Source organism: Theropithecus gelada, chromosome 1 (genome assembly GCF_003255815.1).
Source record: "Theropithecus gelada isolate Dixy chromosome 1, Tgel_1.0, whole genome shotgun sequence".
In the NCBI taxonomy this organism is placed as follows: domain Eukaryota; kingdom Metazoa; phylum Chordata; class Mammalia; order Primates; family Cercopithecidae; genus Theropithecus; species Theropithecus gelada.
The window spans coordinates 39,827,867-39,840,404 of record NC_037668.1 but is presented as its reverse complement, the minus strand read 5'-3'; the positions used below and the strand labels follow the sequence as shown (position 1 = coordinate 39,840,404).

The window sequence follows — 12,538 nt, the reverse complement described above, 5'->3', positions numbered from 1 at the left end:
ATTTCTGATTCAAAGCCTGACCTCCTCCAGGCAAATGAGAAAAACAGAAGGTGCTGAATCTGAGTATAGTCTGGTTTCCCTCCTATGTATAGTCTCCAAGTCTTTGACTGTCTTGCCCAAGGCAGGCCGAAGAAGTCTTTTGGGTAATATCTCAAGCAAGGAGTGGCTTCTTTCAACATAAGACCCCAGCCCAACTTCTCCATAGAATAGTCTTTCTTAGTAGCCCAAATTCTGGTGGAATTAAAAATTAGGAACCTATTTAAAGTGCTGGGATTTCAAGCCCAGAACTAGAGATGTCATATCTTCATAGTTAAGGAGCTACCCAAAGAAAACTGACTACTTAATAATTGTGCTGCTGATCAAGACACTCACTGAGCCTTACTTTCCTCCACTGTTAACAAGAATCATGCTCTGCCTTGCCTGAGGCAAGGAAAGTATTTATGGGAAAAGCAGACCCTGTTATCCTGGAAGGCATCAGGCTATGGGTATATGTATCATGTTTTCCTAGACGAGACACTTCACAGAGTCCAGAGACAGGCTGGTCTTCTGTAAAATTTCACTGAGCCAAGGCCGTTGTTCTTGCCCACAAACCCACCCATGCAATCTAGAACCAGAATATTGTGCCTAACTAAAATCCTGCGGGCCTATGAGAAGCCCCTTCTTCCAAGTGACAGGTCCTTCATTTATAAGAGGGAAAGAATCACTTTTCCCTTTTTTCATTTCCTGGGGATGGAGAAAACAAATTTTAAATAGAAAATTTCCAATTCCTTGAAAATAAGTTGCCTTGTACTATACAGTAGAAAGATATTGGATTCTCTTATGCTGGATAAATGAAATATTGAGCTTCAAATCCAAACTTAATACCCAGCCTCCCCAGCTTTGGCAGTTTATATTTTGTTCAGCTCCCTATTAAGTCCACCAAAGAGTTTAAACCCAGTGTCTGGATTGTTAATGCAGGTAGCTTATGAGCTCTGAAAAGCACCTAGTGTCAGAGTTCCTGGTTTAGCTCCTACCTGCGTGACGTACGCAATGATCACACTGAGTTATCACCTTTTTAGTGATGGATTTTTTTTACTACTGCCTCCCAATTCTTTTTTTTATATACATATAATCAGATTTAAGCCAGGTGTGGTGGCTCACGCCTATAATCCCAGCACTTTGGGAGGCTGAGGCAGGTGAATCACTTGAGGTCAGGAGTTCGAGACCAGCCTGGGCAACATGGTGAAGCGCCGTCTCTACTAAAAATGCAAAAATTAGCCGGGTGTGGTGGTGCATACCTGTACTCCCAGCTACTTGGGAAGTTGAGGCGGGAGAATCACTTGAACTTGGGAGGCAGATTGCAGTGAGCCAAGATCACGCCACTGCACTCCATCCTAGGTGATAAGAGCGAAACTCTGTCTCAAAAAAACAAAACAAAAAATCAGATTTAAGATGGGTCAATGTAGTTCTCCTAGAAAAAAAAACTAAAGAGTGGTTCATACCTGTAATCCCAGCACTTTGGGAGGCCATGGTGGGAGGATTGCTTGAGCCCAGGAATTCGAGACCAACCTGGGCAACATAGCAAGACCTCATCTCTACTAAAAATTGAAATTAAAATTAACTGGATGTGGTGGTGTGTGCCTGTAGTTTCAGCTACTGGGAGGCTGAGGTAGGAGGATCACTTGAGGAAAACTGTTCAAGTCTGCAGTGAGCTATCATTGTACCACTGTACTCCAGCCTGGGTAACACAGTGAGAGACCCTGTCTCTAAAGAAATAAACAATTAAATTTTTAAAATTAAAATTAAAGGAAAATTTATCACTTCCCAAGTGTGGGATACTAATGTAGTTCATTTTTCAAAGCTGGTGGTGAGTAATGGATCTCTGTGAAGACAGACGTCTGAGGGAGACAGGTGTTAAGTGTTGGAACACCTGTGTGCCTGCCCTGTCCTCATGCAATGGATTAACTGCTTGATCAATTGTTTGTCATGTCATTCTGGCTCTGGGTTAACCCAATCTCTTCATGCCAATTAATTCCTTATATTGAAAAGCATCTGAGGATCGTCCTGGTCCCCAAGCTAGGGAGTTTCATTTTCTTCAAGACCATCATCACTGACATGTTTTTTTGTGGTGTGTGTGTGTTTTGAGACAGAGTTTTGCTCTTGTCACCCAAGCTGGAGTGCAGTGGTGTGATCTCGGCTCACCGTAACCTCTGCCTCTGGGTTCAAGCAATTCTCCTGCCTCAGCCTCCTGAGTAGCTGGGATTACAGGCAGCCACCACCACACCCAGCTAATTTTTGTATTTTTAGTAGAGACGGGGTTTCACCATATTGGCCAGGCTGGTCTCGAACTCCTGACCTCAGGTGATCCACCCACTTTGGCCTCCCAAAGTGCTGAGATAACAGGCGTGAGCCACCACGCCAGCCTTTTTTTTTTTTTTTTTTTTTTTTTGAGACAGTCTCACTCTGTTGCCCAGGTTGGAATGCAGTGGCACGATCTTGACTCACTGCAACCTCTGCCTCCGGGGTTCAAGTAGTTCTCCTGCCTCAGCCTCCCAAATAGCTGGGATTACAGGTGCACCCCACCACACCTGGCTAATTTTTGTATTTTTAGTAGAGACAGGTTTTGACATGTTGGCGAGGCTGGTCTGGAACTCCTGACCTCAGGTGATCCGCCGGCCTCAGCCTCCCAAAGTGCTGAGCCACTGCACCTGGCTAACATGTTTTTATTTAAAACAAACGGGCCGGGTGCGGTGGCTCAAGCCTGTAATCCCAGCACTTTGGGAGGCCGAGACGGGTGGATCATGAGGTCAGGAGATCGAGACCATTCTGGCTAACACGGTGAAACCCCGTCTCTACTAAAAAATACAAGAAACTAGCCGGGCGAGGTGGCGGGCGCCTGTAGTCCCAGCTACTCGGGAGGCTGAGGCAGGAGAATGGCGTAAACCTGGGAGGCGGAGCTTGCAGTGAGCTGAGATCCGGCCACTGCACTCCAGCCTGGGTGACAGAGTGAGACTCCGTCTCAAAAAAAAAATAAAATAAAATAAAACAAACAAAAGTACCTCTTATTTGATTTACCATAAGGATAACTATTATTTATCTGAAGTCTTGATTTTTTCTTTCTTCTGCAGCACAGAACACATTGTCTCTTTTTCACATTCTCTCATATAATGTTTCCTTTCCCTGTGTTAACACATTTAGATTTTGCCGTTTTTCCATTTGAGCTTTTGATGTTTGTACATTCTATCTCCATCCTTGAAGCCCTTTATTATTATTTTTGTTTCTATTTGTGGGTTTTTTCCCCCTCTAGAAAAAACAAAAGATTTGTTTTTCCCTTTAAAAGTGATATGGACCCCACTTATCAAGATGCTGGTTCGACTGGATGTGGTGGGCTTGTACAGTAGTCCCAGATCTGTGATTCTGTCTCTGCTCTTCCTCAGTTCAGCTGTCTGTTCCTGACTCACATGTCCTCTGCTCACGTTGTATACAAGCCCGTGGTGTAAATAGATATAGCTGCTTTAGGGTGCTCTGGAGATTTTGCCCCTAAGTCACCCTGTTCAACCAGATGTCTGCTGAGCTGTCATCTTCTCCCTGTTCCATGTGAATGCATGAGGGTCTTCACCCCAAATCTGTGTTCTTATTTGGGTGCTATATGATTTTTAAATCTATAGTTTTTGCTCTGCTGGACTGTCCAAGGTACCCTGGTGTTGTAAACAAATACCAAAGTTTTATTAGCTTGAAACAATTCCCAAAAGCCTAATATCCCCCAGGGTAACATATTGATAGTGAAGTAAGCAGTTGTTTCAAATTACTTCATAGGAATTTTTATTTGGGGTAGCCAGGCATGAAACTGCCAAGGCTTATAAAACTGGTAATTATAGTTGGCAGAGGAGAGCCAAGACTTGAGTTGAATAAGTCATGAATATTTTTGAAAAGCCCAGCCTCTCCCAGCATCACGCCCTGGTCCTCTGTCCTATGGGGTCGTCATCCTGTGCTTTAGGGTATTCTCTTTGGAGAGGGGTTGACTCATATGCCTATCAGATGAACGGTAGCTCCCTTCCTCTGAAGTTGGGCCACATACCAAGTGGCTCTCTGTGCCTTTGTCCTGTTACAGATTGATGCCTTCCAGCACATGCAGCATTTTGTCCAGACCATGCAGCAACAGGCCCAGCATGCCATCGCTACTGAGGACCAGCAGCATAAGCAGGAACTGCACAAGCTCATGGCCCGGTGAGGTCCCTACTGACCTGGGGCAAGTCATATTCCAGCCCTGTCATCCCAGCAGCTTCTGCAGCAAGGAGGAGTTCAAGGCTTCTTGGGTGGCTGATTGCTGACATCTCTTTCCTTTTCCAGTAGGGATCCCAGGCAACCACCAAATCATGCTGCTCCAAAGTCTCTGCCACTTGCTTTCCTAGGTTCAGCAGCTCAAGAACACCCATGTGCTGTTCTCTTGGCATCTGACTTTAGAGTTAGAGTCCTTGTTTTCAAATGTCAGATATGGTGCCTTTCTTTTTTGAGATGGTCTTGCTCTGTCACACAGGCTAGAGTATGGCCTTAAGCAATCCTCCTACATCAATTTCCCAAGTAGCTACAGGCACGTGCCGCCACACTGGCTAGTTTTTTGTAGAAATGAGGTCTCTGCAAACAACAGGCCTGCGTTTCCCCCTACAAGTTTAATGTTGCCCAGGCTGGTCTCAAACTCCTGGACACCAGCCAGCCTCCATCCATGGCCTCCCAGAGTGCTGGGATTATAGGTGTGAGCCACTGTGCCACCCTATGCTGCAGATTTGATATTTGACTTCAGAGAAGTGACTTAACCTCTCTGTGCCTCAGTTATCAATATAAAAGGGACAATAACAGTTTCTATTTCCTAGGGTGGTGTAAAGTAGTGTGAGGATTAATGCAAAGAGTACAATGTCAAGCATTTCGAGCAGCACTTGGAATATAGTAGCAGTCAATAAATGTGGGCTAATCTCATTTCAATGAATGGAGGGGAAGGGAAAAGTAAGGGAGAAGCCATATAGCAATAAGAGAAGTAACTCTCAACAACTGTCACCCACAAAAATTGGATTTGGGGTAGATAGGTCCATATAGACCTATCTGTACCAGGTACCTGGCTTATGCTGTCATTGAGAGACAAAGGTCAAGATGGAAAGATGGTATCTTAAAATTGTATTCCAGGCCGGGTTCGGTGGCTCACGCCTGTAATCCCAGCACTTTGGGAGGCCGAGGCGGGCGGATCACGAGGTCAGGAGATCAAGACCATCCTGGCTAACACGGTGAAACGCCGTCTCTACTAAAAATACAAAAAATTAAGCTGGCGTGGTGGCGGGCGCCTGTAGTCCCAGCTACTCGGGAGGCTGAGGCAGGAGAATGGCGTGAGCCCGGGAGGTGGAGCTTACAGTGAGCCGAGATCGTGCCACTGCACTCCAGCCTGGGCAACAAAGCGAGACTCCGTCTCAAAAAAAAAAAAAATGTATTCCAAAAGCCCATCTCCTTTCTTCCATATGGCTGAAAATTTTGCTGGCTCCTTCACATTGCCTCCTGAGAACAAGAGAAAATACTAGAAGGGCTTCATTGTCCCCCTAACAATTCGTGGCCCTCTTACGAGGGCTGTTTTGAGGAGGGAGCATCATGGGGGCTTGTTTCTCTGCTTCCAGATGCTTCCTGAAACTTGGAGAGTGGCAGCTGAATCTACAAGGCATCAACGAGAGCACAATCCCCAAAGTGCTGCAGTACTACAGCGCTGCCACCGAGCACGACCGCAGCTGGTACAAGGTGATCAGAAGCAGGGCTGCATGTGAGACACAGCACCCTGGCTGGCTTGCTCATGTCCTCCTGTGTGCTCGTGGTTACAGCTGAGCTTCTGTGGAGCTAGGCTGATGCTGTTAATTTGCTTCTTGAGTCCCTGGAGTCTGTCAGTCACAGGCCCAGGGAGCCTGCGTTTCCCCCTACAAGTTTAATTAATACAGAAAGATTATTGTGAGAAATACTTGTTACACCATTATTAGGTGTGTGGGGTGCTGGGGATTGCTGCTGTCTTATAGATTCTGAGCTGCTTGTTTTCCTGGGAGCATCTGGACACATGGTTAATCTCTGGAGCGTCATCTTCCCTTGGGTCATCTGTTCCTGCTCAGCATTTTTCTGATTTCCATCCTTGCCTGCTCCTCAGCTAAGAACTTAACTTTCTTTATTTTTATTGGAAAGATCCAAGTAACATCCTGTTATGTTACAGGAAACTTTTGAAAGAGATAAACAGAATTAGAAAATTTTTAAAAGATGTGATTGATGGAGGGGTGATTTTTGCAAGTATATATCTTTAGTGAGAACACACATTCTCATTTCTTTTTGAGAGGCTTCCTGGTAAGTAGGTGTGGCAGATGTCATTGATGTCTTTCCAGTATCTCCTTGGTTTGCCAATACTTTGTGAATTAATCCCTCTGAAATCTAAACTTGCATCTGAGGACTGCAGAAGCACTTATAATACAGATCTTACCTTTGTTTAGGCATGCTTCATTCTGGTTTGCATGAATGTCCAAAGCTGTATGTCCAAAGCTGCATGTCCAAAGCTGGAAAATACATCCAGTAAACACTATTAGCTGGAAGCTTATTAATCAGAATTGCATTCTAACCAGAGTTACTTTTCTTCATTTAGCTTTTAGGAAGTAAGCAAATCGCAAGAAAAAAGCTGGTTTCAGGAACTTTAGTTTTAGTTTTTAAAAGCATTTCCTAATGTGGGTCCCTTTGGTTTTATAATGTGTTCTACCATCAACGTCATGGCCCTGTGTGCATGCCAGGACTGTTTGTCTGGTTCACCTTGACCCCAGGTCATTGCTAGGCACATAGCAGATATACAAGAGATGTTCGGTGAATAAATGAAGGTATGGAAAAACTGAAACCTGGGTCATTGTAGAATTCTTACTCACCAAGTAAAGGTTAATTGTGATCAGTCTATTCTGCTTAGATGAGAAAAGGGATACACCTGTGTTCAAGGTTTTTGGCAAGGCATACCAATGAATTTCCTGATTATTCAGAAAGTTCAGCTATTAATGGGTCACGTAGTGTCCTACTGTCACTGCAGACTTACCGTGCCTGGAAGCAAACTCTGCCTCACACTCGCTAAACCAAGCAGTGGTACGCTATAGAGTCATTGCCGCTCAGAACCCCAGAGAGACAGTAGTATTCCTTTATCCAAATAAGCACCAAGGGTTCGTCCATCAAGCATTGAGCTCTGGTTCTCTGTCAGGCCATGGGCTAGGTGTGGAGACCAGGAAGATGGGTGAGATTCTTTCTCCATCATGCTCCTATGCTCTTCATGTCTTCCTTTGTCCACTATCTGGTGACCTGTCAAGACTTTGCTCCCCTGAAATATTGTGATGACTGCTGCTTGCCCCCACTTCTGCTTGCCGCTTCTGCTCTCCCCTAAATGTACACTTTATATCCAATGCAGCTCTGCTTTCTGGGTGAAAGTGCCAGCCCCGTGCCTGCTCCAGGCATGCTTTACTGGCCTCGCTCTCACTCCTCGCCTGCGTGTATCTCCTGCGCAGTCACATCCATGGGCTTATTTCCCGTGAACCAATCTGTGCATCTCTGGCCTTATTCTTCCCCCTTGCCAAGTAGTCCCCACCGCTGCTCTCTTGTTTCCCTCCTTGCCCTTCTGCAGCTCTCTTCCAGACCTGCCCCAAATCCCTCTTCTTGACAAAGCTTTCCAAATCCCTGTCCTTGCTACTCCCGTTGCGCCTTGCAGAGTACCTAGGTCTTCAGGTTTGTGCGTGAGCTCCCCTAGGAGGCCAGGAGATCCCTTGAGGCAAGAGCTGTCTCCTGCTCCTCTTGCTGTGCCCTTCTCGCAGTGCAGTCACAGCAGTACGTTATATAGTTAGTGCTCCACAAAGTCAGTGGATCATGTTGAATTTAGTAAAACAGCCATTTCTGAGTGTCTCCTTGAAGTGTTTGCTTTATGGACATAGAGAAGAGGCAGGAGCAGCTGTTCCTCAGCATTTACCTTGCACTGCCTCTGAGCCCTGCTGTTGGTCACAGCTCCGGTGTCTGTCCTTGCCTTTCTCCCCAACCAGGCCTGGCACGCGTGGGCAGTGATGAACTTCGAAGCTGTGCTACACTACAAACATCAGAACCAAGCCCGCGACGAGAAGAAGAAACTGCGTCATGCCAGCGGGGCTAATATCACCAACACCACCACTGCCGCCACCACGGCCGCTACTGCCACCACCACCGCCAGCACCGAGGGCAGCAACAGTGAGAGCGAGGCCGAGAGCACCGAGAACAGCCCCACCCCATCGCCGCTGCAGAAGAAGGTCACTGAGGTACCCTTCCCTTCTTCCTTATTACCAACCAACCAAGGTGCCAGGCTCTCTGAGAAATGGAACCGTTGTTAAGCTTAAAAGGAACCTGAGGCTGTATCTGAAGTGCCAGGTGGAGCTGGAAAATACTGCCTGTCTGCCATCCAGCACTGCCTGAGACAGGGCTTTGTGTGGATATTTGCGTTTGGGGAGCTGACGCAGCCTCCACGCTGAAGAACAAGCTCCTTGTCAAGCTTCCCCGTGGATGAGCTCATTCTCTACATGCTGCACCTGTGTGTGGGTGGCTGTACGCAGCTGCAGGTCCACTCTGAGGATGGGGCTTGGGAGGTCCATCCTCTGCCTTTTTCTCTCCACTTCCACTTCTTCCCCTTCTCCTTGGACTGTCAGTTCAGAATGCACCAGGGCAGCTGGCAGGCCCAGAGATCTGAGTGTTCAGAGCCTCAGCCCCATCTCCTCCCACCATCCCGTTCAGGAAGCCACCGTCAGCCCCAGATAATAACAGTTATGATACAGTTGCCATTTATTGAGTCTTTGCTATGTGCCAGGTTATGATTAAAGCTTTTTCATGCATTAACCAATTTAATTGTTATAACCACCCTTTGAAGTAGGTACTATTAGTATGCTGTTACGCCCATTTTACAGATGAGAAAGCTGAGGCAAGAGTGTCACTAACACGTGTGTGTTCCAACAGGATCTGTCCAAAACCCTCCTGATGTACACGGTGCCTGCCGTCCAGGGCTTCTTCCGTTCCATCTCGTTGTCACGAGGCAACAACCTCCAGGATACACTCAGGTATCAGAGAAGGGGAGGATGCAACTCTGGTAGGCCATGTTAATGGCAGGACATAGAAGTCACACGTAAAAGTCCTCTTTCCCTTCCTGACCCTGATGAGGACACCCAAGATGGGTGTATGTGCCTTTTTTCTGCACTGCAGTTTGAAGAGTAACAGCTGACTGGGCCCCACCTGTGTGGGTGAAACCTACAGAGAGTGAGGAGGAGAAGTGGAGTGAGAACTCCCCATGTGTGGTTTATTATGTAGGGACTATTCACCCATTTGTTAATCACAATATTTCTTTTTTTCTGACCACCCATTGCCTGTTGAAGTCACAGTATTTCTAAAATCCCTCAGCAACTTGGAGAGGTCTAAACAAATGACCCATATCAGTCAGTCCAGAGGGTAAAGGTGACAAGGTCCATGTCCTTCATTGGAGGATCTCCAGCCAGCTAAGAGGCAGGTGTCCCTGTTGCCTCTGCCCTACAGCGACTCTTATATGTGCAGACTTGTGCTCTCTAAAGGTTATCCTGGCTCGTCTGTTTGATGTCTGCGTACGTGCTGTGGTGACCCCTCAGTGACCTGGGATGAAATGCTCATTTGCTCAGGGTGATTCTTGTGGTGTTCAGTCAAGAGCACTGCCACCCATCACAGACACCTGCTCCCATGGGAGAGCAAACACATTTGAGAGTCACTGGTTGGAGTCCCTGCCAGATCTCTTCTTGGGAGCCTTATTAAGATTAAAAACAGACAGGCAAAAACTGGGAAACTAAATTTTCTATGACTTTCTCATTTCTTTTTCAGAGTTCTCACCTTATGGTTTGATTATGGTCACTGGCCAGATGTCAATGAGGCCTTAGTGGAGGGAGTGAAAGCCATCCAGATTGATACCTGGCTACAGGTGAGGACACTTGGTTACAGGTAAGGGTGGCCCCGATTCTCTCTTCTGGAGGGGGTCAGAGCCATTCAGATTGATACCTGGCTACAGGCGAGGACACTCGGTTACAGGTGAAGGTGGCTCCAAGTCTCTCTCCTGTGTGTCTCCTCATACAAGCATGCTCTGTTCAGCGTTGCAAGGCAGCATGTGTTCATACAGTGCTAAGGAAGTAGGGCTCAGTCCCAGGGTCAAGGGTCCATATTTTCTTTATTTTCTTTTAGAAACTAAAGGGAAGGGAATGAACCATTTCAGAGTGTCAACCAAAACGAGTGACAATAATTGATCTTTGCCTAGAAGAATAACTAGTTGTTTCAAGTCTCATATGCCACATACTGTGTCTTTTTGAATACCAGGTTATACCTCAGCTCATTGCAAGAATTGATACTCCCAGACCCTTGGTGGGACGTCTCATTCACCAGCTTCTCACAGACATTGGTCGGTACCACCCCCAGGTACGTGGAGACCCTGAGCAGTTTCTCTTCTAACCACTGGTTTGGTGGTCAGCCTTTCCAAAAGCTGCCCTGGAGACACAAGTGCAGGAACTAGGAGTCACGTGTTCCATCCTGGCCCAGGAGGGTCTGTCCAGCCAGCTGTCCCAGAGGGCCGGGGAGCCTTGCTGAAAAGAAAGCATATTCCCTCCAAGACTTGAGTTAGCCCCTTCCTGGTAGCCTCAAGCAGATGTTAATGTCACACTCACCACTTGTTTTGTCATTCTCCTTAAAATTCACACCAGCTCTCCCCCAACCCACATTCCTTTATAGATGTTCCTTCTGTCTTTCCCTCAGGCCCTCATCTACCCCCTGACAGTGGCTTCTAAGTCTACCACGACAGCCCGGCACAACGCAGCCAACAAGATTCTGAAGAACATGTGTGAGCACAGCAACACCCTGGTCCAGCAGGCCATGATGGTGAGTTGGAGGCACTGTGGGGTTCCACAGACCCTGGTCACCTAGCTGGTGGGTGCGAGTGGGATTGTTTTTCTTCCTCACATTGGTGCTGTGCACTCCCTTTGACTGCCAGAAAGAGTTCCTCCTGTGTCTCCAAAACAGACCTTTCTGAGGTTAGCTGATTCTTGGTGCTTCTCTCCTTCTTCTCTTGGCTTCAGGTGAGCGAGGAGCTGATCCGAGTGGCCATCCTGTGGCATGAGATGTGGCACGAAGGCCTGGAAGAGGCATCTCGTTTGTACTTTGGGGAGAGGAACGTGAAAGGCATGTTTGAGGTGCTGGAGCCCTTGCATGCTATGATGGAACGGGGCCCCCAGACTCTGAAGGAGACATCCTTTAATCAGGTATGGGGTAAAAAACACGAAAGGACATAACCCTGTGGAAACATTCTGCCACTAAAAAAAAATGAGAAAAGTTTTTACAAAATGAAAGGACGTGACCCAAGGCCTTTGTCAGACTAATAAAACGAGCTCTAATGGAGGTCACAGAGCATAAAACACCAGAAATTAGTTACAGGGACCCTCCTGAATTTTAACTGGAAAAGCCCAAGATTTCTCAAGGGGTCATCTCATCTCTCCTCTCACCCTTCCTTCCCTGTAAGCCATGCTGCTGGTTTGGGAACTCCAGGGTTGGAGGCCTGCACCTCTGCTCTCGCTTTCTCCAGCCCCCTGCCAGTGTTTTCAGTCCACAGCGGGCTCCTGAGTAATGTCTGCAGTCAGCCTGGGGATTTTGCCTCCTGGCTTGGTTGAGACTTTAACCACTTGAAAATGTACCTGCTTTCTCTCTCAGGCCTATGGTCGAGATTTAATGGAGGCCCAAGAGTGGTGCAGGAAGTACATGAAATCAGGGAATGTCAAGGACCTCACTCAAGCCTGGGACCTCTATTATCATGTGTTCCGACGAATCTCAAAGCAGCTGCCTCAGGTAGGAGCTTCTGGCAGGGTTAACTGTCATTATAGTCCTCTCTGTTTTACTGTCTATGAATGTTCTAACACTCATTCCAAAGCATCTGGTTTTACTTCTGCTTTGGGACAAGTAATTGTTATTAGCAATCCACTGAAAAATAGTTAAATTGCATTTAAATTCCTCCCTGGAGGCAGAACACTAAATCCTTTGGTAATTATTCACAGCTCACATCCTTAGAGCTGCAATATGTTTCCCCAAAACTTCTGATGTGCCGGGACCTTGAATTGGCTGTGCCAGGAACATATGACCCCAACCAGCCAATCATTCGCATTCAGTCCATAGCACCGTCTTTGCAAGTCATCACATCCAAGCAGAGGCCCCGGAAATTGACACTTATGGGTAAGGACCATTGTGCACTTCTGTCACCCGCTTCTCCCTCCTACCCTGGCTGAGACCCCTTCCCTCTTCTGAAATTACTGCTTGCCATTCCCATACTCACCTATCATAGCTACATCTTTCCCATGCTCATTGAGAGGAAAATAGAGGACAAGCAAATTTCTTATTATGTCCTCAGGACTTAGTTCATTCATGTAGTTGGGCTTATGTCAAGCATGATCACACATAAAGGGAATGACAAAGGCATACAAAGCAGAGAAGTAACAGTGGAAGGCAGGTGTTGGGGACT

General features: G+C 46.9%; 1 protein-coding gene across 2 annotated transcripts in view; it reads left to right on the top strand.

Annotated features, from left to right (window-relative positions):
* Positions 1-12,538, top strand: part of MTOR (mechanistic target of rapamycin kinase) — a 150,469-nt gene that overhangs the window by 118,465 nt on the left and 19,466 nt on the right. For both annotated transcript variants that reach the window (XM_025384127.1, XM_025384120.1), the window contains exons 37-46: positions 4,091-4,206; positions 5,637-5,754; positions 8,049-8,297; positions 8,986-9,086; positions 9,871-9,967; positions 10,357-10,455; positions 10,789-10,911; positions 11,109-11,291; positions 11,737-11,871; positions 12,078-12,252. In XM_025384127.1, the coding sequence (XP_025239912.1) occupies positions 4,091-4,206; positions 5,637-5,754; positions 8,049-8,297; positions 8,986-9,086; positions 9,871-9,967; positions 10,357-10,455; positions 10,789-10,911; positions 11,109-11,291; positions 11,737-11,871; positions 12,078-12,252 (1,396 nt within the window). The remainder of the gene's footprint in view (positions 1-4,090; positions 4,207-5,636; positions 5,755-8,048; positions 8,298-8,985; positions 9,087-9,870; positions 9,968-10,356; positions 10,456-10,788; positions 10,912-11,108; positions 11,292-11,736; positions 11,872-12,077; positions 12,253-12,538) is intronic.